This window comes from Pollicipes pollicipes, unplaced genomic scaffold (assembly GCF_011947565.3).
Source record: "Pollicipes pollicipes isolate AB1234 unplaced genomic scaffold, Ppol_2.1 Scaffold_6052;HRSCAF=7182_pilon_pilon_pilon, whole genome shotgun sequence".
NCBI classification, from domain to species: domain Eukaryota; kingdom Metazoa; phylum Arthropoda; class Thecostraca; order Pollicipedomorpha; family Pollicipedidae; genus Pollicipes; species Pollicipes pollicipes.
Window position 1 is genome coordinate 11,192,633 of NW_023596805.1, and position 25,632 is coordinate 11,218,264.

The window sequence follows — 25,632 nt, forward strand, 5'->3', positions numbered from 1 at the left end:
ACTTTCCGTGTGGAGCACGGAAGTCAGGGAAGATAATTCACAAAAGGGAGTCACAGTATTTGGTAAAAGGGGTTAGTTACGAAAAAACGGTTGACGAGCTTGACGAAGCTCTCTGGTCGTTAGTCAAACGCATCCCCACAAGTAGGCTCTTCTTCTTGACTTGATTTAGATGAAAATCATCAGGCTGGCAGTAGGGTGGGAGAAGCTAAATATTTCGCATACGCACTGCAGCTCATCCCGGCATATGCAGAAAATGTCGCTCCTCAAGAGGTACACAGGAACAGGGGGAGGGGCGGTGGCGGAGGCGGGTCCAGCGGCTAGGGGCTGATCCACTCTAATTTTCTGAATGATTCACATATTGACGCCATGGGCATCGACTGGTAATAAATCATTGCAAATGGTTCTCGCCGCCCTCGCCCCCCCCCCCCCCCCCCCCTCTCCCGCCATCCTCCCCAGGTTGAGAGAACCTCCGGTATCAATTGCCCCTGCGTAACATCACGCGGGCGCGCGACATACGGTATGGCAGCTGGGGCCGCGGCCACATCGTCGCTCGTTGACGCATGCGCAACTTAATCACCTTGTCGTTGAAAGATACTACTCATTCCGGTATATTGTTGACGGACACTTTCCCAACATCCTCCAGCCACAGCAGCGTAGCGACGGCACAGGCGGGGTCGGTGTTGTCCTGCTTGTTTACATCGCGGGCAGCAGCGGCGCACTTTGCCTCAGCAAACAGGCACGGCCTCTTTCGGATCGGGCCACTTGGGAGGGGTGGTCGTCATGCGTCGAGCCGGGGCCTGGGCATTTCCCTGCTCCCGTGCCAGCGAAGTCTGCAGCGCGTACTTGACCTTTCGGACCTCATAAGGCGCATAAGCTCATCTGAAAACCTCTGGGCTGAATCAGATTGGGGGTCGGTCCGTATCCACAGAATCGGAAGCCCCCAGCCAACCCATCCGGCGGTGTACTACAACACGCACGGTGCTGGGTCGGGGCGTCATGTAGCCCACGCATCCTGCCCGCTCGCAGCGCTGGCGTCGGGCATCACACCGCCCCCCCCCCCCTCCCCGCCCCCTGCCACCCTCCCAGCGCACTTACTTCCTTTGCAGGGGTCGGCATCGATGTTCTGCGAGATGCGGCGCGGGACCGTCATCTCCAGGAGCTCCTCCATCGTAAATTTGGCCGGCGCCGCCTTGTGCAGCGTCTGCGCTCCGCCACACAGGCATAGCAAGATCGCGGCCAACGTCAGCCGCATGATGTCTCTTCCACGCGCAGGCGGTTACCACATCGCGCTCCGCGCACTCCCCCGACTCCGCACTCGCGTTCTCCGCCGCCCGCGGCCCGCTGTCGACTGCCAGTCGACTGACGCGGCGCGCCGCCGAAAACACGACCTCCTGCCGGGCAGGCGGCGTGACGACAGCGCCTCTAGCGGCATTGTGAACAAGCTGAGCTAGCAGGTACCGCCGCTAGATGAGCTAAGCGGTTTTGCCAGCGCTGGATGATGAAGCCTTGGCTCGGGATATTTTACGCATTAACTGTGGCCACTTATGCGCAGCTATCAACTGGCTCACAATTTCAAATTCGAGTTATCATCATGAGATCCACCTGGTTCACTCTTGGACCAAGCTGCATGTTCTTATTTTACTGAAACAAAACAAGTTTGTTTTTTTATTTTAGTTTTGAAAGATAAAACATGTTCTGATTAGTGCAACCGATTCTTAGGAATTTCACAAGAATCATGAAACTGAACAAAGCTTTATCTTAAATAAACGGACTGTTCCACACATAAATATTTTGAAGAAAGCATCAGGTTTGATGAAATAAGCTCACTCGAAACTGTAGAGGTCTTTTAATATAAAATGTTGTTCTAGACAACAAAATTTCTCTATTTAGCAAAAATACCCCTAAATATCAGATCGTTGGATTGTGTTATGGGACGCTTGTAGGAAAAACTCACTTGTAGTCCTTCAGTCTCCCGAGAGGCTGCTCACACCGGTGCTAAATGTGTGCTAAACCAAGTATCGATAGATGCTCGTATTTTGACCCTTTTCGTGGTTTTCTTGCATATTTATCTGTGATTTTAAGGTGCTTACTCATATTCACATATTCGGTTACATCGATTTTCTTAAGTTATTGGATTACACATATTAATTTCATAACAACTAGCAAGAATGTACAGCTCCTTGGTTTATACTGCACAAAACGCATTTCGCGTTGAAAACTTGCATCAGTTCCGCAACATTGATTGGCAGCCAACTGATGGCCGCTGTATATGGAAAACATGCTCACGACAGTCAAATATGAACGAATCGAAAATAATATTTTTACCTTGAACGCCGCATGACGACGGAATAACAGAGTCTTAATGACGATATCATGGCTTCATGGATGCCTGGGTGACCTTGGAACAGTTTGCACGAAACGGTCTGCGCATCTCGGCGCACGTGTTGCTAAAAAACTGGAGGATTTTGAACTGTACAGGGCTACCAAGCCTTTGCAGCCGGGGCTATGAACTGTACAGAATAATCTTCAAGATGGCTTGTCCAGTTCAGAACTCCACACAAATGTGGAAGACTCCCCTTACATGGAATTGTTCCATATTTAAAGGTACTGGAGCAATCATCCGATATTATGAGATAAGAGCACTTATTATTGAAATACTTTTGATCGGAAAAGGCTGCTCTAAACAACATAATATCTCTCTGCAGTAAATATGTTTCTCAATACGTCATTGTTGGGTTGCGTTTTCTAACCATGCACAGCATTGATTGAGAGAGAGAGTCAATTAACGGCCGTTATATCTGAAAATCGTGCTCACCAACGCCAGATGTGAACGACTTGACACATGTTTTTTATGGCCTTCGGCTCTGCATGACAAGTGGAATGGTAGGATTTGAATAGCATAATTATGACGTCATGGATGCATGGGTGATCTTAAAACAGTCGGCACGAAAAAGTCTGCGCATCTTTGCGGAACTGTAGCTTAGAAACTAGATGGACTCAGATATTAAAAGGGCAGGGCTCTAAGCTGCACCGAATGGTGCTCAAGATGGCTATTCCAGTTCAACACTTCACACAAATGTGGAATACTCCTTTTGAGTGCGGGCAATACGGCGGGCTAGCCTCATTATGAGCGTACCGAGGATACCAAGGCGGAGCTCCGCCCCTGATAAGCGTCATGCGATGCTTCTGGACACAACTCCGTCGCACGTTGAGTCATGCCAGCAGATTTGACGGCAATGCCATTTGAACGTGGCAAGTTACCAAACAATGTAACACAAATCCTAGTTTTGAAAGGTTATTATGTTTCCCTGTATTGATGGTCGTCATGATGGAAATATTGTTATGTTTTCTAGTATTATTGGTCGTCATGATGGAAATGTGCAGTAACATAGGATTTTCGGCTTTGTGCACTGGACAAAATAGAATTCGCCCGACACCAGGCCTAAGACGTTTACAGAAAGGTTATCTAAAACAAGTTAGCATGGCGGATGAAGCTGTGCCGTCCATCCCGGAATATAGGACGTGACTGATAGACCCCCCCCCCCCCCATCCCACCCCCTCGAAGCCCGCACCGATAGTGAAGAATGTTTCCTTTCGGGTTATAGGAGGTTGCGCTGAAGCCTGCTGAAATGCCTCTGAAAAGGCGGAGTGAAATGTGAATAGTGTGTGTATGAATGAAATATGCGTAGTATTTGGTTGATTCACGATAACGTCATTGGCGTATAATGCCCAGTAGGTGGAGACGGTTGAACACTAGAAGTTTTAATCCTTGTAACTTTCAAAGCACTTTGAAGGGAGCATCCACCATTTTTGTATTTTTCACTGAATGCTGCATCGGACACGGGCAATTTGATTACAAACGCCAGTTTTCTCGAAATCCTTCTGAATAGCGCATAATTTCAATTTGAAGTAGTAGTAGCCTATCCAGCGGAGAGATGTCACTGACTTCCTGCTCACCACTATAAGCTTAATACATGTAAGTTGTTTTACTTTTTCAAGCGTGTGCGTTCTGTAGTGTTTGCATCACTGATGTGTTACAATGTGTATGTGATAAATGCGACGGAATCTTGAAATACGCTATTTACACAAAAAGCTACGCAAACATGGAGCTATTGTGCCGCAAATTCAACGAGGCGTTATGCTATGGCTTTTATTTCTTCTCTACGGCGCTCTCCAGAGCGGCTCTTTTTGAGGCACACTTTGGCCTTGAGGATGGGTGCATAACATAACATATGTGACACACTGGTTCCAACTTTGAGTAATACACTTCTCGGTAGCAGACCCTTGTCCGTTGGAACAATCCTAAACGTCATTCTACTTAAACCAGCAGAGGTGCACACGTTGGTTGTCACGACAACGGCAGTCGTGACTGCAGGGAAGAGGCTTAGTGCTGTAACAAAACGTTAAAGGGAATGTTTCACGTTTAAATATATTGACGTCATCAGTAGATATGATGGAACAAGCTCACTCATAGCTTGTGGTATACTTTTTAAGTGGAAAAGACTGCTCTAGACAGCATGATTCTCTGTTAAATAGATATGCTCCTCAATGCGTGATGGCTTGCTAACGTCATCACACCTTGCATAACGCTGATTGAGAACCAATTAACGACGGTTATACCTGGAAATCGCGCTCACGAACGCCAGATACGAGCGCCTCGACAACTACATTTGTCTTGGCCTTGATCGCCGCTTGGCTTATGGAATGGGGAGGGTTTGAATGACCTTGTTATGTCGTCATAAATGCCAAGGTGACTTTGAAATACTCTTCCCGAAACACCTGTCCACATTTTCCGGGCGTGTAGCTCAGAAACTAGAGTGGCTTAGGTCTTAAGAAGGACAGGATTGTGAACAGCACGAACAGGCCCTCAAGATGGCTGTTTCAGTTCAACCCCCCCCCCCCCCCATATAAATGTGGAAACACTCCCTTTAACAGCGTAATCTGGACGCAAAACTAATCCAAAATGATATCCTTATGATATCTCAACGGTGCTGTAGTGGCACTTTCCCAGTGCCATTATAAGACTCGCAAATTTTGAGGTTTCCCCTACCTAATTTTCTTTTAAAAATACGCCCCAAGGTGCGACACTCCTTCCATCTTAGCCGGTATTATTGCGCGAAAAAACATCAGATACACAGCCAGCTACATAGTCGTTCAGTTGTAGATTTGCGGTCCAGCAGTATGTCAGCAACGTTTAATTTAACCATTCTGACTGTGGACGTCTTCCACGACAATAATAGCCCTCCGACCCCTTCTTCAGCCGCACTGACATGATCAGGTAGCTCGCCACGCCACCAAGTCTCAAAAATATCCGGCAAGACGCGTCGAGGGATCGCATTACCTCCGCAAGAGGGGAGACATGCGCTAAGTGAGCCCCGTGCAGTTAGAGTGGATCGCAAAGTATCATTTAAAATGTTAAATGAACAGGGCTATTCCATTCCACTCGCGACACTGAAATATAAAAGAGATGATTCGAATGCGCATGCGCCAGCGCGCGTGAATTGCAATTCAAGCTCAGACTTCCGTCGGGTTTTACTCGCAGTTTTGAGGAACAGGAGACGATGACCTTCACGGGCAATGCATAATTTACCCAATCCAGCCGCTGCATGTGAGTTGTGCCCGTGCACACCACACTACCCATGTCTGATCAGCCGCTCACGTTACCGCCCGTTACCGACCCGTTTGCATTCCCAAACACTTCAGGTTTGGATTGGAGACTTTGAAGAACGCTTAGACTTAATCTTGTGTTCATAATTACAAAGGCAGTGTAAATAAAAGACGACTTACTTAAGACTGCAAAACTAGAGCAAAGAAGACCAAAAGCTGCCCAAGCAGAACCGTTGCGATATATCTCTTAAAGTGTCTAACCGACACTGCCCGTCACGAACAGCGCAGCGGCGAGTTTGCAGGTCTGGAGAACCGGAGATAAGGATAAGATTCCCGCGGTGCTCACCCTACCTGCCAGGGTGAGAGGCAGGTGACGTCATATAGCTCCAGCTGCTGAGCGCGTCGTTAAGCCCCATTGGCTGCGACCCAACATTGCGTTAACATGTTACCCGTGCCGTGCCTGCCCCAAAATCTGTATTCTGCCCAACCCGTGTTCCATTATCTATGGGTGCCCAGTGCCCTTGGGGCTTACGCAACCCGTTGTCGTAACGACTTAACGACGCATTCAGTTGCTGAAGTTATATGGCGGTGCTTGTCTCTCGCCCTGGCAGGAAGGGCAGGCAGCGCGGGGAGTTGGGAGGTTTGCCCAAGTCATGAAGTCCTCCAGAGGGGTAGCCAGTGGGGTTTGCGAATCCTTGTGATCAAAACGGTAATCGCTAATGCGGTCAGAAGATGTAAGCCGTGCTAGAAAAGGGAGGGATCTTAGAACATTCATGTCATAGCATTAACAGACGTCGGAGAATCTAATGAGATATTTTACTTCTTGGTGCTATTTTGGCGGATTTTACGGATTGCATGCTTTCCTCATAGAGGCCCGAAGGAACATGACGTGTGATGCCTCTCCCCCTCCCCCGGGCCTTACCAGGCATAAACCCACGCCTATGCGCCAGTTGGCTTGCTCATTTGATTTGCCTTTTTGACAAGTTTCTCTTACAAGTGGACACGGACCAAGTGGACACGGACAACAGGTTCTCTCACGGACCAAGAAACCTGTTGCATGCGAATTGCTCACTTTTCGTTCGTGCCGATTTTGAGATATAGTCGTGGACCATGAATGGGGGAAGTGATTGTCTTCAATCGGAGCGCCTATCACCACGTGTGGTTAATTTTGCATTGCATGTCTGTAATCAACATAGTAGTTATTGGTATGGTAGGTGAAAAGAGCACCTTGAACCGGCTTTACAGGTTGTAAATCGCGAGTGCCGGGTGAAAAGACCTATGAGTACGGTTCCTGGTGCCAAGAATTGGGCGGAAATTGACATCACAAGGTTGACAGTTCGTGACCTGGACATACTCTCATGAAATCTTTGCAACTCCTCACCGGTTTCACCCACTAACTCAACGGGTGGGTTTTTTCCAAAAAGAGACGAAAATGACTGCACCCCCTCACACATTATATGTACGAGCCGAAACCCGACCGCAACCAGGCTGCGCTAATCTGCTCGTTGGACAACCAAGCCGTGCCGGCTTAGCACCATACCACCCCGCGACCCACCACACCACACACAAACACACACACACACAACACACACACACCAAACACAAACATCACACACAAACCACACACAAACAAAAACACCACACACACACACACAACACACACACCACACACACATAACACACACAAACACACACACACACCACACACCACACAAACAAACACGCCGGCTGTCCGTTCGCTGTCGCCTTCGAACACGGAAGTGTTCGCCGGAAGTGTGAGTAATTTGCTACGCTTGATTCGGTTGATACATTCTCACATCATCATCACAGATGCCGGATAATCTGAGATATTTGAATGAATATAGTCTGCACCATTTTTGCAGGCATGTAGCTTAGAAAACTGAGAGTTTGGTATTGAGGAGAAGGGTTGGTGGTGAATAAACTGCACCGAATGATTTCAATGATTAGCCTCAAACCTTATTCAAAACGTGAACGCTCGCTTTAGATGTCTAGAAGGCGCAAAGAAGTGAACACGGCAGTAGGGCGCAAACCGTTGAAATCTGCCTCTAATAACTGTACGTCTTGTAGCGGTCAAAGTAGGCCTGGCTACCACCTATAGATAATTATGTTGGAGAAGTCTGGGTAAAGAATCTAGCCCATATTGAATGATTATCACCACCGCCTGCTTAAAACGCAATAGTGCAAACAGTGGTAATCGCATGGACTATAACAGCAGCAGCATCCTCAACTTCACTTCTGCCAAATGGTAAGACACATTTGGGGATCCCCTGAAAACTAACATGTAACTAAACGTGACGCAAGAAATGTTGTTCATGCAAAGTGTAAGTGTAAAATCTCTTTTCTGTGATGTGTGCCTGTCGGCTACACTTGACGTGCTCATGTTATCACGCCTTTTTCACACCAAAATGGAAATGTCGGATAGCCGATATCCCCGGATGACAACTAAGATACGATGTGCATGAGCAAATGACGGCAAATGGGCCAGGGGTGTATCACCAACAGTGGATTAGCAAACCGTCTGGCCAAGCACACCCAACACATGCCGCGCTCGCCCGCTGCGGACCACTCAAGCGGCGGGGTTTGTCCCGACACTAAAAGACTTGCTAAGTGCACTGCAAAAGGCTACGTTTCTGGAAGCAAAGCTTCCCCGGCAACTTCGCGGAAGCTTCTGTGAGCGGGGCTCTGATGCTAGCCTCCTGCAAGTAGGGGGATCGGCCGGACAAATATATTTAAAGTCCGGTAGCAACAGCGGGAAGGGTGATGCCAAAGCAGTGTGATTCATGCACAACAAATTGAAAAAGCCCGGCTAGCAACGGCAACAATGTGGTGTCACTTGAGTAAGGAATTCAAGCAACTAAACGTTTAAAGCACGCTGAGGGTAATGCTGCACAGCGCCGTCCCACTGCTTCCCACGACGCCCTGACGCCTCGTGTCTCCCTCCATCCGGGGAGTCCTGCCGCCTCAGAGGCGCCCGTCCGGCGCCACCCACGCTTTCGGGTGATGCCGGAGATAGCGGCGAACAGGGGCGAGCCAAGATCGCCGCACAGGCGGGATTACCGCTGCAGTCGAGGAAAACGGAGCATTAGTCCGCAGATGGTGCCTGTTGCGAATGGTCGGAGTCCTATAAAGCAGCAGTGCACGCGCGTCGTATTTATGTGATGCTGACTACGCCTATGACGCTTTACAGCTAGCAGAAGATATCAAAAACGATTCTTGCCTCCCCACACACGCATACACTGGTTAGTGGCTTAAGCACCCCTGGCGGCGTCGGGCGTAGCGGGGGCGACACCGTCCCAGCCGGGACGCCCGTGCCGGCCACCAGGGGCGGTTGCCGCTCCCTGTAATTATCCTCCGGGGAGGGGCCGGCGGCGGCGACTTGGCGCCAATACCCCCCCCCCCCCTCTCCCCCTCTTCCGATACCTCTCGTATGGCCGGGGAAGGGAGGGCTGGCGGAAGCGTCCCAGTCGCCGTCTTAGTGTTTCTGTGGCAGACTGACCTGAGTCGATATCGGACACCGGATATCGGATGCATCCACCGTCATTAGAGACTCAGTTGTTTTTAAGATGACAGCTCGCGGCCATCCTCCCCCCCCCCCCCTCCCCCGCCTCCCCCGCAGTCAGGGATCTAGTCCGCAGAAGACCGCCCGTGCTGACCGGCGTTAACACGCATACATTGATTTCAGTTTGATGTGCTCTTTCGGGGGGGGGGGGGGGAGTAGGATTCCTGACTGTTTAGGACAATGCACAACATAAGCATCACAATTCGAAAAGTGTCATCCATGGAGACAGAACAGTGTGCCCTACATTTGAGTTGGGGCCAAGCCAGCAACCTAAACTGCGTAATTTCTATCGTGCCGAATCACATTCTAACGGCAGTTTGCCATCTGCAAGGTAAAAATAAAATGTAAAAGATCGGTAGTGTCTGGATCACGTTGCGAAAACCGCTTTCCGAGATTCGTACCCAGAAGCTCAATATCAGTACTTTAAGTTTGGTTTTACTTCAGTCAATAAGGTGAAAGGTAAAATTGCTGAGTTGTATCAGTTTCCAGCCGCTGCAAGACCACACCTCTAATTTCAGCTTATTTTCCCCATAACAAATGTTAAACAACTTCCTGAAGACTGGTGTAACTGATTTGCATCCAATATAAACAGCATAAAATTCTGGTTGGGAGTTTGGGCACCGAAGAAATGCGAGGAGAGGACCAGTTCTCCTTCATGCAGTGCCTTGAGGTAGGTTTCCTTCTCAAGTTTCTTATCTAAAGTTCATTTGGCAGCGTGGCGTCATGTTATTTTTTCAATCGTTTTTTGTGGCCGAGTTTGCGAATAGGCAGCTGTTATTGTAGACGTACAATAGGAGTGACTTCCTTTCTCCTGGGTGGGGAGGGAAGCGCAGTTTAGACTTTAAGGCACTACATGTTGGAGTTCAAAGGCTTACACTAACAGACTTTTAACACACCGGAACGTGTGTGTGTGTGTCATCGGAGCTACGGTGTATGCAGCTGCTGTGGCTGTGTAGCACCACCTGTCCCTCATTTTGGCAGGAAGGGCGGGCATTGCCAGCAATCGACTCACACACCTCCGGTTTCCTAGACACGCAGGTCGCACTCGTGATGCTTTGGCATAATGGGTTGGGAGTTCGTAAAAATAATTGCTTAACACAATAATTAAAATCACACAGTAATAAACACAATAACTCAGGATGCGAAGAGATACTTGTTAAATTACGTCATCAAGCCAAGAATGGTTAAATTGAAGAAAAACAACGTTTCGAAACTGTGCTTATGGTCAGTTTTCTTGGTGAAAATCAATATTCTCGCAACACCACGTCAAAGTTTTTTCACTCCGGAGCACACAAAACATGTCGGTTAATTCTTCGATACCTTTTAAGTGACACAAACACATGTATACCACCACACTGTGCTAAAAACAGATAGACACCATGATCCCGCATTATAATTCGGCACACACAACCATGACCACTAAAGAGACAGACCTTATACCACACATACGAAGGACGGCGGGTGCATTCTCTGGTCCCCAGTCGTGGGAAAGTAGTCATGCTAAAATATTCCGTATTTTGCGTGAGATCCTAGTCCCTGAACACCGATTGGGCCCCGGCCCTAATGCAACAGGTTCTCAACTTTGAAAAGCAGGGGCGTACACACATGGTACACACACATGGCACGCACACATAAACTAAGGAGTGCATCCTTGTTTAACACGATACATCCGGCTTCTGATGAAGTCGTAGGCAGGCGAAACAATCACGTGTCAGTCGGCTGGAGGGAAAAACATCGCCAAAAACGTGGTTAATCTCCTGCAACCTGCGCCTGGGGTTTTAGGATCATTGTATGGCGGCAACACGAAACGTAGCGTTGTTGACCGGTTAAAGAAGACCTTTGAGGCGCGCGTTTACGGAGAGCGTACGCACTACCAGGTCAGTACATGTTAGCCTGATACGCGGTAATGGAGAGCGGTGCAAAAAAGAACAAGCTGGAAACATAAATATTATGCTGGCTAGAAATCGTATTACTGTAGAGATTATTATCATTATGATTATGATTATATATATATATATATATATATATATATATATATATATATATATATATATATATATATATATATAATAAATATCATTATTATCAAAATGATTGGAACTCTCATCATTATGGAGCGCGTCGGCTACTGAGGCCATTCTGCACTCTGCAGGTAGAGATATTAGCAACAGCAAAAGATGACGTTGATCTCAGGGTAGAAATGTGCCTAGTTCTCAGCTTTAATTCTTGGTTCCGGCCAGCTCCTTTGGCAAAACGAACCCTGAATCCTGACTCCCACTGGTTCTTCTGATAAAATAAAACCAGGAATCCTGGTTTCTGCTGAACATTTCGACAAACCAAGATCCGGGATCTTGGTTCTAATTTGTTCTTTCGACAAAACGGACACTGGATCCTGGTTCCTAGTGGTTCTTTCGACAAAACAAAACAAAACCATGGATCCTGGTTTTTGCTGCATGTTTCGGCAAACCAAGATTCTAGATTTTGGTTCTCTCTGGTTCTTTCGACAAAACAAACCCCTGGATCCCGGCTCCCACTGTTCCCTTTGAAAAGCCACACCTTGATCTAGCTCCTTCTGTTTTTTGCGGGCCATTGGTGTGGTTACTGGCTCGCATTGCTTTTTTATACTGGGCCTTGAATGCCAGTAGTCACTAATATTCTATAATTACAGGATTCTGCCTCACGGTTTGCGGCCACAAAGTCATGCAAGTCAAAGCCACAGTGTAGATGTTAAAATACGGCATGGATATAGGCTGATGAGAATTTTGAAAGCGGGTCGATGGATCACAATGCGTCATGTTTTTCATGCGCCTTCATTTCAAAACATTTGGTTGGCCGTTTAGTTCCTCCTCAGTGCACCGATGCCTTGCGGGCGTCCGACGCAGTGAATGTATTTTTTGTAGACTGGACATGAGACAGTTCGCTTCGTTGTCTTTTCTAAAATATTACATGTCTGCCCTAAAAGCTGAAGGAAAACCAGACACGACGGTCAAAAACTATTTTACGGACGCTTTAAACGTTTTGGACTCTTAGTGTCGCATTGACGTCATTATCGTGATACCTCAGCAGGTGTTCTTGTTTCAGCCTCGTTTACAACATTCCTTGCATCCACTCGTGCGTCTTGATTGTCATCACTGGCATGAGTTGTTCGAAGTTGGTGGTTGGTTGGTGGACGGGCGGCTGAGAAAAGGAACTTAATACTGTTGTTTCTCAGGGAATTATTATCGTTTAGTTTACTTAGAATAAACGTAAGTTTATTTGTAATGATTTGTGCGGGGAAGTGTATTTCAGCTCCAGTCACAAAAACATGACTAGTCATTATGGCGCTTTCAGCGTTCTTGCATGCTTGGCGTTACCCTGCGGACCAGTAATTGCGTTAGGTACCCTATGTGTGTAACTACAGGCTTCTATGGTCTGTTGTCTTGTAGCTTACTGCGTGCCTTTCATCTTAATTAGGTTGAAATGCAGTGAATGCTGGTAATCTAATGTAATGCATTTCACTTTGTTGTATATTAACCTCATTTTCTTATGCCATAAGTATCTCCTGTATGTTAAGCTCATTTTGTCCTATAGTGTTTCTTCTTGTATTAAATTTACATCTCTGTTTCCATGCATGCACAATAGTTATATTTTGCTATGGTGACTGCTTCACTCACATTTGATTCTGCATTTTGTGTAATACTTCTGCAACCAATAGGCAAAAGATATGAGGTGTTATGCCAGAATGGCAGATGCCAAGTTCATGATTTGGTTATTTCCCTGTTTTTACTCTTTCAACAAAAAATATGTGAAATCATATCTTCCTGACCATCCTCACACTTCCCACCTCACCTGAGTTGTTCATGAAATCTTTGATGCAAAAAAGAGGTGATGTGTAGTCACTATGGTTCTGAAAAGTCTGACTGCAGTAAGGCAGTTATAAAGAGCTGATATATCCTTGGTAATTCCTGTGAACAAGCTTGAAATAAAAGGCACAGTTGCAGTGTTGGGAACAGCTTGTACAGGCTCACAATGTGCAGTTATACCATGTCTTCAGAAAAGTTACAAGATATGTCTAAAGATGTATCATGCAACCTTTGAGTGATATCCTTGATGTGCACCCCTAGCAACAGAGATTGGTGTTTGAGGACACTGGTGGTGATGTCATAGCATCTGGTTTTGAAGGCTAACAAGTGCACACCAAATTTTACAGCATCAGAAAAGTAAGTTTTAGTTGGAACAAAAATATGACATTTGCATTTCTGAAGGGTATGACTTTCAAGATGCAGGTTTTCCCTGTTGGCTATGGGTGCTGATGTATATTGGTGTTTTGGCTGCTTGCTGTCAGTTGGTGTTTCATATAACATCCCAAGATTGTCAAAATGTAGGTTGCCGATGATGATTATTGGGGTTTTAGGGTTAGCTGGCTACAATGGATGTTTGGCTCCCAATACAGGTTACTGTTGGCTGCAAACAGAAACCACATTTTGATCTGATGTTGGTGGGCAATGTTTGGTTTCCCATTAATTGCAATTATGAAGCCATATAACAATATACTATATATGCAGGAGTACCCACTTTCCAACATTAACACCAACATTGGTCATCCAGAGTAGGACTGCGCCACCTTACCTCCAAAATAATTTGAGACATCCCTTTTGTGAACAGCATGCTGATCATTAAGATGCAACCATGCCAAGTGAGGGTCAAGATTACTAATTACTGATAACCCATTGCTGATACAAATCAATTGTCCAAGGATGATGCAGTCAGTGGAATTTATACTGGTATTAATGCCTTTATGCATGTGATGTAGTGCAATTTTGATTGATGTAAGTTGAGTGCCTGCGCTATTGGGGATTTACAACAAACTCAGTTGCTGAGGCTACATGGCATTGCTTGCCTCTTACCCTGGCAGGGAGTGTGGGTACTGTTGGTAGTCAAACCTTGTACCTGTGCAGGTTAACTATTACACTATTGGTACCCTGACTTGAGTTGAAATGATGGTGGGATTTAACCTTTTGCCAGCCTAAGAAATGGGACTGCTTAATCTGTCATTGACATTGTAGGGAGTCTGTGCAGTTTGACATTTGCTGTGTTCATACTATGCAAAGGAAAGCTTCCACACACTTTGATTAGATGTCCATGAGGTCATTGCATTTTAGGCTAATTGGCTGATATTTCAGTATTATTGGCTGGTGAATCATGTAATTTCCTGGTGTCCCATTCCTGCCAAAAATGCATTGTTTTATGATGAATGGCTTTCAGTTTCATTTGTCATGTCATGTCACATGTCAATTTGCTTTTGATGTCAGGCAAGCAACACAATTGTGTGCCATTTTATGCTTCAATGTGGTGTTAGGTCGAAAATGATGCTTCACTTTTGAATACAAAACAGCATCTGGTCTTGGTTTCTCTAGGAAGTCTCATTATGCACAGTTGTCCTTCCTTATTTTTCATTTAATATGCTATCATAATATGTGTAAATATGCCTTCCATAGTGAGTAAAACAGCTTCATTTCCTGTCGTTTGGGAGCAAGCTTGTATGAGAAAATATTCAATATGCCAAGAGGCACTGTATTAGTGATCTTGGCAAGCAGGTATTGACATGCATAACATACAGATGTATTACATATACATATACATCATATGCATTGACATACATAACATTTTCCAGCAAGCATTGTCACCCATGGTCATAAGTAACACCTTTAAACATTGAATTGTCTGGAAAGCTGTATCAATGCTTGTTTGATAACACTATTTAATCAGAATCTCCTGTAAGGGTGATTTTTGCATCAGAACTCATACATGTTTTAACACAACAAACACAAATTGTTGATAGCATTGCTGGAGGTCATTTCCAGGCGCCAGCTTCCACTTGCCAACATTTGCGTCGCGCGTGACTTCCCTACACCCGGGTGTTCGCTGGTGAGAGCTCAAGCCGGATAGTAGACTGCAGTGGGGGGGGGGGGGGGGGGGGGGGGGGGGTGTAGCACCTGGGGCATGTGTCATGCAGGGCGCCCACTGGTCCAGTCACGTGTGCAAGCAACGACGCAGTGGGACGTTGTGAGCCGCTCTGCGGCATTGACGGCTACCGAGCGATCCGAACTGATGTGTGACTTCTGCGGTTTGTATTGTACTCGCTGCCCTTTGCTTCTGTGAAGTTGAAAGCTGGAACTGTGGCATTGTTTAGAGGGTCGTAGTCGGCGAATTTCATGCTTAAATGCGTCGCACCCAGATCAGCTGGCGCTGTCATTGGAACATGTCCAACGGTAAATGCAAGGACAAAGACGAATGCCTACAGCGGGAGTCCGATTATTTGCAGTATGGAGTCAGATGGAACACTGCAGGTCGCACCGCTTTAGCATGAATGAATTCATTATCTGGACTTCGCTGGGCGCCCCAGCTAGTGCATCATCTATAATGCATTATGAGACCGCAGGCTCTTGTTCTTCTGTCAGTCATGAATTCAATTCCCAGCGTTATTCCCACTCAAGCTGAGATTAGAAACTCGTCCGAATGCGGACACCAGTTGCAAACAGCAGCACAGTGGGATGATTAATTTACCACCATCAGAACCGCAATCCGTATGTGCTTTTAGTCATTTGCATTTGCGTCCATTCTACACGCCATTGAGTTCAAATATTGTCCGAAAAATTGGCGTCGAAACCATCACCGACAACCCGCCAGGTTACTGGTAGAGGTTTTTCTTGTATTTTGGCACTTTTGATCCTTCTTGTATCTTGCTACTTTTGTAATCCAGTTGACCATGTGAAAGAAGCTATCAGGCACGACCCTACCTGGGGTGCCAGTAATGTAGTGGTTAACGCGTCTGCGATAGCCACTGCATGTCTGGGAAACCAGAGGTACCGGGCTCGATTCCCCGCGGTGCCCGCCCCTCCTGCCAGAGTGAGAGGCAGGCGACGCCATATAGCCTCAGCAGCTGAGTGCGTCGTTGACCCCCAGTGACATGACATGTCACGACCCTGCCTGACTCCGCGCACCCTATCCGCAACAGCCCAGCCATGGACATTTACATGATGATCCGGCGCCAGAAGACCACCATCTTCACCGACGCCAAGGAGAACACGTCCGTGGCGGAGCTGAAGCGAATCCTGGAGGGCATCCTGAAGGTGGCGCCCGAGAACCAGAAGCTGCTCAAGGACGAGACCGAGATGGAGGACACTAAGACGCTTCAGGTATTCTGGCCCGGTCAAAGTCTCGCCGCGCCCTTCTGGTCGCGGGGGGGGGGCTCTGTAGCGCTCCATGAAAGCCTCCCCGTCCCCCGTCCCCCCTCTTGGGTCTTTCCTGCTCGACGCACGCGCTTCGCGTGTGTGCTCCAGTCCAGCCCTGTTCGCTGAGCCAGCTGCGTCGCCATCGTCGGGTGGGGTGGTGGGTGGGTGGTTGGGTGGTTGGGTGGTTGGGTGGTGGTGGTGAGGGGGGGGGGGGCATCCGTGACGGCATGAAGGAAGCCGACGTTGAGACACATGTTCCCTCGAGGCGGGTCGGCACGTGCCATGGGCCCCCTTGGTGGGCCGGGCGTGGTCTTTTCTGGCCGCGCGCCGGTGGCGGGCCAAAGCCAACACTGATTGCTGGGGGACAGCCAGACCTATGGGGGCCTCCCTCCCGGTTCTGCTGCACTTTGCCCCTCCCCCCCCCCCCCCCTTCCGCCATGTCCAGTCCTCTCGCAGCGGAAGACGAGGCTTGGTTCCGGCCCCTAGTGCCGCGTCAGGTCATCAGGTCCGCGTCCGTTCGCGTGGCGTTGGCGGGCTGTACTGGAAACTCTTTGGACGTCTGAAGTGCTCGCGGGCGGCGATCGCCCGGTGGGGGCGTGGCGTATTGACGGCTGTTTCATTCGCTTGCTGGGAACTTGCCCCAGTTCTCACTCCTGATCCGCCGCATGATCGAGGATATTATCGTTCAAAGCTGCTGCATGACGCAGGGCGCCGACTCAACCGCGGGTCATGGGTAAGATTTTCCAGATGTGAGCTGTTTTCCCAGACTTTTACGTAACGCGCGCGTGAGAAAACTGCCTCGATTCCTGTGTCGTCCAACGGCGTTCCTGTGTTTTTAACGTCACTGTAGTGTGATGCCACCCATGCAGTCCGTTGTGTGGTTTGCCATGTCGATGGCGTCACTCTTATCCTGCCGGCCAATGACACGCCGCCTCCGCCGCGCAGGACTGCGGCCTGACGTCATCGACGGCGCAGGCGCACAAGCCGGCCACACTGGTCCTTTGCTTCCGGCAAGAGGATGGTAAGTGTGCCACGCCGTTCCGGTTTGGCCCCAATCTGCAGCCTCGCCTGCAAAATAAGGTCTTAGTCCGCCTTTTATCTTCAGCTCCTGTGCGTCTTACGCCGGCTCTGCGGTCAGCAGGGTCCGCTGCACATGCTCGCTTCGTTGTCTTCAGACGCAAGCTTCAGGCTCGGTGGCAGTGTCTGATTTTGCTACGCGCCGCACCATCCGCCTGTGATGTGCGCAGCTGCGGCCCTCCTCTGACGGCTGGGGTCGGCTCCACGTGGCCCCGTGCAGCCTCGGGTCCCAGCGATCCCAGTCGTGCCCGGCTTCGACACGTGACCCCGTCCGGTCCCGGGTCCCAGCGGTCCCAACTGTGCCGAGCGTCGGTGTCGTGTCTAATTTCGGTGAATGTCAGTCGCGGTGCCCCGAGTTGTGCCGCGGCTTCTCCTTGTGGGACGTCGTCGGCTCGGCTCATGCGCAAATGGTGCAGCGTGTCGGCCTGTGTTACCCCCTGAGGGCGACTTCGGGGGCAGCGGTGTAACTATCGTGAGTGTGACCTCACGAACTTGGGTGCAGCTCTTCTGAGTGTGACCTCGCGAGCTCCGTTATAACCCCTGAGTGTGATCTTCCGAGCGCCGTTATAACCCCTGAGTGTGATCTCGGGAGCTTCGTTGTAACCCCTGGGTTGCGACCTCACGAGCTTCGTTGTAACTCTCCTGGGCGTCACCTCGTGACTTACGATGTAACTCCTGAGTGTGACCTCACGAGCTTGGGTGTAACTCTGAGTGTGACCTCGTTGGACGTCGCTCGTGTTGGCTCGGCGGCACTGGTCGGACGTCAAGGATGAGTTCGAGACAGGACTGTGTCCGTCATTCGAGACCGCTTCGGCTGGCGCCGTGCGGTCGCCGTGCACGACGCTGCTGGCGAGTTTGAGTGGCACTGAAGCTCCGCCGTGTCCCACGTCGCAGGCGAGTTTGAGGCCCCCGAGGTGGTGCCCTACTCGACGCCGCCTGAGCTTCCGGACGTGATGCGGCCCCAGCAAGAGACGGCCCCCGCCGAACAGATCGCCTCGTGAAGCTCCCGTATGGTCAGTGTCAGCAGTGTGTCACCTCGCGCGGGTTCCACGCGGTCAGTGTCAGCAGTGTGTCACCTCGCGTAGGTCCACATGGTCAGTGTCGGTAGTGTATCACCTCATGAGGTCCCACATGATCAGCGTCAAAAGGTGTCACCTCATGTAGTTCCACATGGTCATTTTCAGTAGTGTCACCTCGTGTAGGTCCCACATGCTCAGTATCAGAAGTGTGTCACCTCATGCAGGTCCGCATGTCAGTTTCAGTGGTGTGTCACCTCGTGTAGGTCCCACATGATCAGTGTCAGTAGTGTGTCACCTCCTGTAGGCCCCACAAGGGCGGCGTTGTGTTATTCCACGTTGACAAGGTCCCACGCGGCCATTATCAGTGCTCCGTTGCCTCATTCTCTGTCGCCTCGGGTTTGCAATGTCCAGTTATGCTTGCAGATGTGCATGTGGCCTATGACGGATATGTCGGGAGCGGCAGAGCTCTGGGTCGAGTGTCCCAGTCTCGTCTGTGCGACGTTGCACTGCTTGAAACACAGCTGGCGGTCTATTTTTGCTTTGCAGCGAATATTCGTTTCACGGTCTACAAAGCCTGTATGGCGTTACAAGCCCCGCGTCAATAGATTAACTCGCGGTCGAGCGGATCCGGCAAGACCGACCGCCACAGCACACAGTGCACCGCTCACCGGCCGCGATTGAAACCACGCCGTCGTCCTCTCATCAGTGCCTGTTGCCTTGCAGCGCTGCCCGCGGACGGAGGTACCTGACGCGTCAGCGCGCCACCCCAGGTCACCGCCCGCAGTCGCGTCCGTCCCGCTGACGGCGCTGCGAAACCGCTGACGTCACCGCCGTGTCCCAGTGACGTCACTGGGCGGCGTCGGCCGCCGGCCGGCGACGGACTTGTGGTCGGATGTGTTTGCGTGTGTTCGCGCGCGGCTGGGCGCCTGCCGGCAGCTCCGGAGGCTGCGCGCGCCGCAGGCCCCCTCGCGGACGGCGGGGCTGTGCTGTCCCGACGGCTCCCGGTGTGCTGTCGTGCGCGAGACGCGGGCGGGAGATCGCTGCTCGGACACTTGGAGACAACCCTGCAGTAGGTGAAGACGTAGGTCGCTTGCTCTGCTGCGGCGCGCTCTAGTTGCTCCCCCCCCCCCTCCCCACCTCCCCCACCTCCCTCCTCCTCCCCACCCCCTCCGCTCCCCCGTGCAGGCTCCGCTTACTTTGTGGCAAGAATCGATGAATAATATACATATTTTAAACTCCAGTAGCGTTTCATTTTCCGGAGGAGAGCATGGTTGATCATGTGTGATTGGCACTCGGCCGCCTACGAACTGGTGTGCGAGTGCTGCGGAGGCATTCTCAGTTTCGCAGGTGGCATTCTAGCAAGACGTCGGGCACCAGGTGACAATTTGAAATTGAACGGGGTGAAAGAGACGGTAGCGTGGTTTCAAGGTGTAGTCGAGACTCAGAGAGTAGTCGAGACTCCCAAAAGATCCTAAACCCGTGGTTTTAGAAAACAAACAATTGCTGGTTTCAAAGATCCCTGCAAAACTTAGTGGAAATGATCCAATCTCCTGGAAGGACCATCGGTAAGATCTGTGGAGGGATCTCTCGTTCGGGGTCGTCCGCGACAAAGTTTCTAAATCAGATCGTGGAAGCCATGGGGTCTCATGGGATATCTCATAATCATCATCTCATGGGACAGGGAGTTGACTTCGCAGTCCGTTCTGGGGTCTGCCCGCGTTCGCTGGGAGTGATAGAAATGCTGAAAGCTCATATAAGTATCATACGTAACTGGTCGCATTTTGGACGTTCCAATCAGATAGACATCAGGTCTCTCTCTCTCTCTCTCATCTCTCTCTCTTCTCTCTCACTCCGACTCTCTCTCCCTCGGTCTCTCTCTCCTCTCTCTCCGGGCTCTCCAGCTCAAGACGTTCTAGCTCCAGTCGTCCTCATCTCTCTCTATCGCACCCCCTCTCATCTCATTACATTCCTCGTATCTCCTCGCGGCTCTCTCTCGCGTCTCCGTTCTCTCTCTCTCTCTCTCTCCCTCCTCCTTCTCTCTCTCTCCTCTCCTCTCGCCCCTCTTCTCTCTCTCCTCTCCTCTCTCTCTCACTTCTCTCTCCTCTCTCTCTCTCTCTCTCTCTCTCTCTCTCGCGTTCGCTTCCCGTTTCTGCTGGCTTTACTGTTTCGGCACAAATTCGAAGTTTTTCGGAGGGAAATGAATGTCTCAATGACTCTTCTCTCCATTCATACCGATTATCCATAGACCTAATGATTACGCCATCATATCATTGTTTTCGATCATGTTTGGGTCTTCTAGCAGACCACCAAGCTGTTTGTGTTCCTTTCGCGATATTTAATTCTTTTTATATTGCGTGCTGCTTGCTTAAACATTTTCACGCGCCGCGGTGCGGCGTTCGCGTAGTTCTCCGCGGTTGACATGGTGCGGGTGATAGGAATGGAAGACGGTTGCGTTCCTCCTGTATGGCACGGGCCTCGGCCGCACACGGCGCCAATGACCAGCTGATTCGGAAACTTGTCGCAAGATGGCGGGGCCGGCTGCCGGACGGGAAGCCGAGGCCGGCCGCGGGAGCGTTACGGAAACTTCGAATCAGATGTCCCAGTTGCTACAGCTTTGTGGTGCGCATGTGCAATGGAAAAGATCGTTTCATTCCAGCGTCGTCTGATGTAAGCCATGGAGCTGGGCTATTCGGGGTATCACACGCCGTAGCATCTGGGGTGGCTTCTGGGCGACGGCCAATGAGGGCAGTATTCTGCGACCTTTACGGAGAGGAAAATTCGTTCATGTGTTTCTAAATGTCTGCACAGTGAAATTCAGCTTGTGTAAAATGTGTGTCTGATATTGGCTCATTGGTTAAGGCAAGTTCTAAGGCGGGTGTTTGTGTTTAGAACTGACGAGTTACCTGTTAAAGTCAAATGCTGTTTGAACGAGGCAATGGACATAATATGCATGCGCAGTGAGCATATATTTCCCTTCCTGGTACGCTGTGCCGGGGTTGCCCTACGGTGAACACTAGACACTCTGCCGGGCCCGCACACCCACACCGTGAAGCAGGCGGATCAAGCGAGCGTGACACTGGGCAGCGATGTATGGGTTGTCGCCACTAGGTGCAGCCTGTGTTTCACGGAAACAGCTGGTGCGGCGCGCTGGCCATCGACGTGAGAACTTCACATTTTTCTGTTCCTTCTTTCCTTTTTTAACTACTGACTATTTGATTGCTTTTTCACTATTTGTCGACACTTCCTGCTTCCTTAAATGAAACCCTCTAGCTTTCCGTTTGGAAAGTGTTGGAAAACAATTCCAGTCCCTTACCAACATCAAAGGTGTGCCGTAGAAGAGACAGACACTTTTCATGGACCCCATTCCAATCAAATTGCTTAGCCCTTGAGGAAGTCGTCGGTATAAAACCAAGCCAGAGCAGGCCTTCAAAATGCATCCCCCTGGCCAGCCTGAGAGCCCCTACATGTCATGACGTGGCAGACATGGCACATGTCATGACATGACACATGACACACATGGCAGACAGACACATGTCGCATGGCAGACACTCGTTACACTTTCAATATCCTGGTCCTCTCACTTGGTCGAGCAGACTTAACCGTACTGAGATTAGGAAATTATCACTTATGTGACGTCTTAAAAGTCATACTTGAACCTGGACCCTGTAACGTTAAGACGTCATGTTTGGGGTTTTCCGTGTGATTTAAAAAGAAAGACATGTAGCCTCTTTCCATGAGAAAGGTGGATAAACTGCATGCCCCTTCTCGGAATAGCACATGGAAAAGCCCGGAAAGCATAGCGTTTGATCAGTCATGTATCCGGGTTCATTATCACATTCGGAAACTGAGTCGAGGGAGTGGCCTGTTCAAGAATGGCATCTCGGGTCTGTTCAGAGCAGTACATTGCTGATCATCATTATTCACACTTCTCTGGATTGCACAACCTGCAAACATCTGTAATGTCGTGATTTGCATAATGATCTCGAAATATTGGGCATGTATGTTTGTATTTTTTCTTCCGTTGGCAAACCAGCTATGTCTTGATCCAGTGTGCAGCTGAAACTGCCCTATATAGACCTGCTTGTTTGCTCACATATTTCTTTGCCGGGGAATTTAAGTTGTCAAAAAGGGGCTTGTTAAGACCTACTTCACGCATATTCATCGAAACAAAATCATTTATTCTCGTTTTAATGAAGACAATCCCTGGGTCACTCGATGTAAAACAGCCTGAGGGAGAACTATTTACTATCTCGCATTATAGTGTTTCTGCTCACGGACGCTGGCCCGCGAGCATCGCGCCCAGCGCCGCCCGGCTGCCGCGGGGCTGCCACTCCATCCACGCCGCACTCTCCTCCGCGTGGGCACGGTCGCCGGCCACAGGTGCCCCCCCCCCCCTCGTCGGCGCACGGCCGGGGAGTGCTGGCCGTCGTCAGCGACGCGACGCGACCAGCCAGACCGTGCGGCGGCCCCGGCGGCGGCGGGCGTCAGCGCGAAGCCGGATCGGAAGGTGAGCCAGAGTGGCGGCGGAGGCGGCGGCGGAGCATCGAGGCGGCGCGGCCCGGACCGGCGACGAGCTTGGTTTCCGAGCCTTGCACGATCTCAACAGAGGTTTCTACGGACAGCGGGATCGAGGTGGCCGTACGGCTGGGCCGTTCCTTTCGTAGGACAGCTCTATCGTCCACGGCCGGACAGGCGACAAACTCGATTCGGTACTTTGCACGATCTCAGCGGTGGGTTGTGCGGACAGTGGGTACGGTTGGGCCGCTTCTCTCGTAAAACAGCGCCATTGTCCCGCCCCGAGCGCGCTGATGGCGATGGCGATGGCGATGGCGATGGCGATGGCGATGAGTGGTGGCGATGACGGACATCGGCCGCTTCAATGATGGCGACTCGATCTGATAGGAACATGGGCAGTGGACTTTGGTGCAAATGGAAAATACGGTGAAGAACTGCAGTAATAATAGCCACGGGATAAAGAGAACCTGTGCGCTAGCAAAGCCATCACAGTGGTGAGCGTCGAAAGCTTTCACTCAGAGCGTGTGCGGCCACTTCGTTGATCATCTGTTGGGGGTTGCCAATACCATCTGATAAAATTGTGCGCTTGTATTTTTATATTATATGGGCGTATCATATGTTGAGTAGGAAACAACGTTTCGGACCATATTATTTGTAATGTAGTGTGGTCTTAACTGCAAATTCATATCGTGTTTACAGCAAGGTTCACACATACGCAGATTACTCTTGACTTTGTTTTTGATTTGTTCTCATTTTCATTTTCTCCCTGCAGGCTCCTGTCCTTTCTGACTTTTAATAGTTTGTCTTTTCCCATTTTTATTTCGGTCCCTATCGCCTTTTTGTTCTTGCCAGTCCAAATCGTTCCCCCTCAGGTTTTAATCGCTCGGGCTTTTAATTATTATCGAATTTTATTCATTCCGACTTTTGTCATGCGACTTTCTTCTCATCCAACAGATACCTGGTTACATTTACTCCCTTCGGAGATTTAGGCCATTCGCCTTTTCTGACTCTACTTTGCTACTGCGAACATTATCCCTGTCGAATTTGTGTTATAAAAAGTAAAACGTCCAAACCTTTTTCAGTTCCTTCACTGGGCACCTCCTAGGAAACGCCCACAACACACCCACATTGCGTTAAAGAAATTTGCCACATGAACACTGCTGCACTGATCCAGCGCCTAAGTCAAGTATCAAGCTCTACTCGCTAAACACGGCTTGCTGCATTGGCATTGACCCTTCTCCAAAGCGGCCCACGGGTTTTCCTCGAGCCTGCGAGACAGTGCTGGCCGCCTGCGCTAACGGCAGCGCAGCTATGGACGTTCATATATGACAGTAGTAATGCGGTCTCGGTGCTAAGCCTTCATTAGCAGGTACGTGATAGCAATCCTAAGCGAATGAGGCTGGTCGTCTTCGGAATTCATGACAAGAGCATTCATTACATGTAACGGCCGTGTGCACATTTGCAGATGGCGTTGTTGCCTGTCCCATTCCGCGCATTCAAAAGCCCGTGGGATGAGATGAGGCTGGCTGATGTTATCCGATGGGATGAGATGAGGCTGGCTGATGTTATCCGATGGGATGAGATAAGGCTGGCTGATGTTATCAGATTGGATGAGATGAGGCTGGCTGATGTTATCCGATGAACGCTAAGATCTAAGCGAGATGAACTCAGGGACGCCAAGATCAGAGCGAGTAGTGCGCCAGTAATGGACTCAGCTGACAGAAATTCCTTTATTCGACTGTTTTGGACCTCTTCGTAGCGCACGTGACAAAGCGGTGTAATGATTCGCTTTTTTGTTAAGTACCTGACAACGCTTGGGCCGCGGAACGGTTCTAGACAGCTTAAAAAGAACGTCGAAGATGAACAACTTTGCAATACGATATTTTGAAGATGTAGAATCATAACCACCACAAAACAGAAGTGATGAATGTGCTGTTTACGACAATGTAAACCACATTTGTCATTATCTGCTTTCATTATGTTTAACCTTCGACGGCGTGTTTTTTTTCAATTTTTGGGGAGCGCAGTGAAAACGTCGGATTGGACACATGCCATCATGTTGGTACGAGCGCATTGCTTGACAACCGGCCTGTTTATGCTCTCGGCCTGGTTTGGCAATTTCAGGCGTCCAAACGAGTGAAGTGAAATGGTGTGCGTCGGACGTGCCTGTGACGAAATTCTCGCGAAAACTTACACCTTCGGTGCTCATGAAATAGACTTGCGGGTGCCCTGATTCGCTGAACCAATACCCTCTCGTACTCTAACGTTTGATACGTGAGACAGCACTTCAAAAGAGGCGATTCTGCCTACTTACCGGACTTACGTCGCTATGAGTTGGCCTTTTGATGATTTCACTCAGTGACCTCTAGACGACGCCCTCGGCTTTATCATGCGGTTAGTGCGATGGCTTAACCTTCTCTGGCCTGCATGAGTCCAACGCAGAGGCTTATATAGATGTCGGATGAAAGAATATAAGGACACCCAGACCGCCAGTGATGATGGTGATGATGATAATAATAATCGTCGGATGGTGACCACCTTGCGCTCATTGTGTGTGAGCAGTCGCTTTCACATCGACAATTACTGACGTCATTACACTGCCTTTTCCTCCTCTGTGAAG

At 49.6% G+C, this 25,632-nt stretch overlaps 2 protein-coding genes across 4 annotated transcripts in view; one reads left to right on the forward strand and one right to left on the reverse strand.

Annotated features, from left to right (window-relative positions):
* Positions 1 to 1,335, reverse strand: part of LOC119104663 (tolloid-like protein 2) — a gene marked incomplete in the record, with an annotated part of 123,560 nt that extends 122,225 nt beyond the window's left edge. The window contains 1 exon segment of the mRNA XM_037228384.1: positions 1,096 to 1,335.
* Positions 1,336 to 12,324: 10,989 nt separating this feature from the next.
* Positions 12,325 to 19,360, forward strand: LOC119104551 (elongin-B). Of its 3 annotated transcripts, XM_037228273.1 has the most exons (6): positions 12,557 to 12,564; positions 13,377 to 13,386; positions 16,185 to 16,365; positions 17,347 to 17,422; positions 18,373 to 18,491; positions 19,221 to 19,360. In XM_037228273.1, the coding sequence occupies exons 3-5, from the start codon at positions 16,192 to 16,194 to the stop codon at positions 18,477 to 18,479; spliced, it is 357 nt and encodes a 118-aa protein (XP_037084168.1). In that variant the 5' UTR covers positions 12,557 to 12,564; positions 13,377 to 13,386; positions 16,185 to 16,191; the 3' UTR covers positions 18,480 to 18,491; positions 19,221 to 19,360. The 3 variants fall into 3 exon arrangements, with proteins under 3 accessions (XP_037084166.1, XP_037084167.1, XP_037084168.1); XM_037228271.1 differs by lacking the exons at positions 12,557 to 12,564; positions 13,377 to 13,386 and adding an exon at positions 12,325 to 12,432 and having other exon boundaries at positions 19,221 to 19,359; XM_037228272.1 differs by lacking the exon at positions 13,377 to 13,386 and having other exon boundaries at positions 12,548 to 12,564.
* The last annotated feature ends 6,272 nt before the right edge of the window (positions 19,361 to 25,632 follow it).

Excerpts from the sequence above, each read along its gene's own strand:
- LOC119104551 (XM_037228271.1), top strand. The coding sequence starts at position 16,192 with ATGGACATTTACATGATGATCCGGCGCCAGAAGACCACCATCTTCACC. Across the intron at positions 16,366-17,346 it reads AGGACACTAAGACGCTTCAG|GACTGCGGCCTGACGTCATC; the intron begins GTATTCTGGCCC and ends TCCGCCGCGCAG. Across the intron at positions 17,423-18,372 it reads TTGCTTCCGGCAAGAGGATG|GCGAGTTTGAGGCCCCCGAG; the intron begins GTAAGTGTGCCA and ends CCCACGTCGCAG.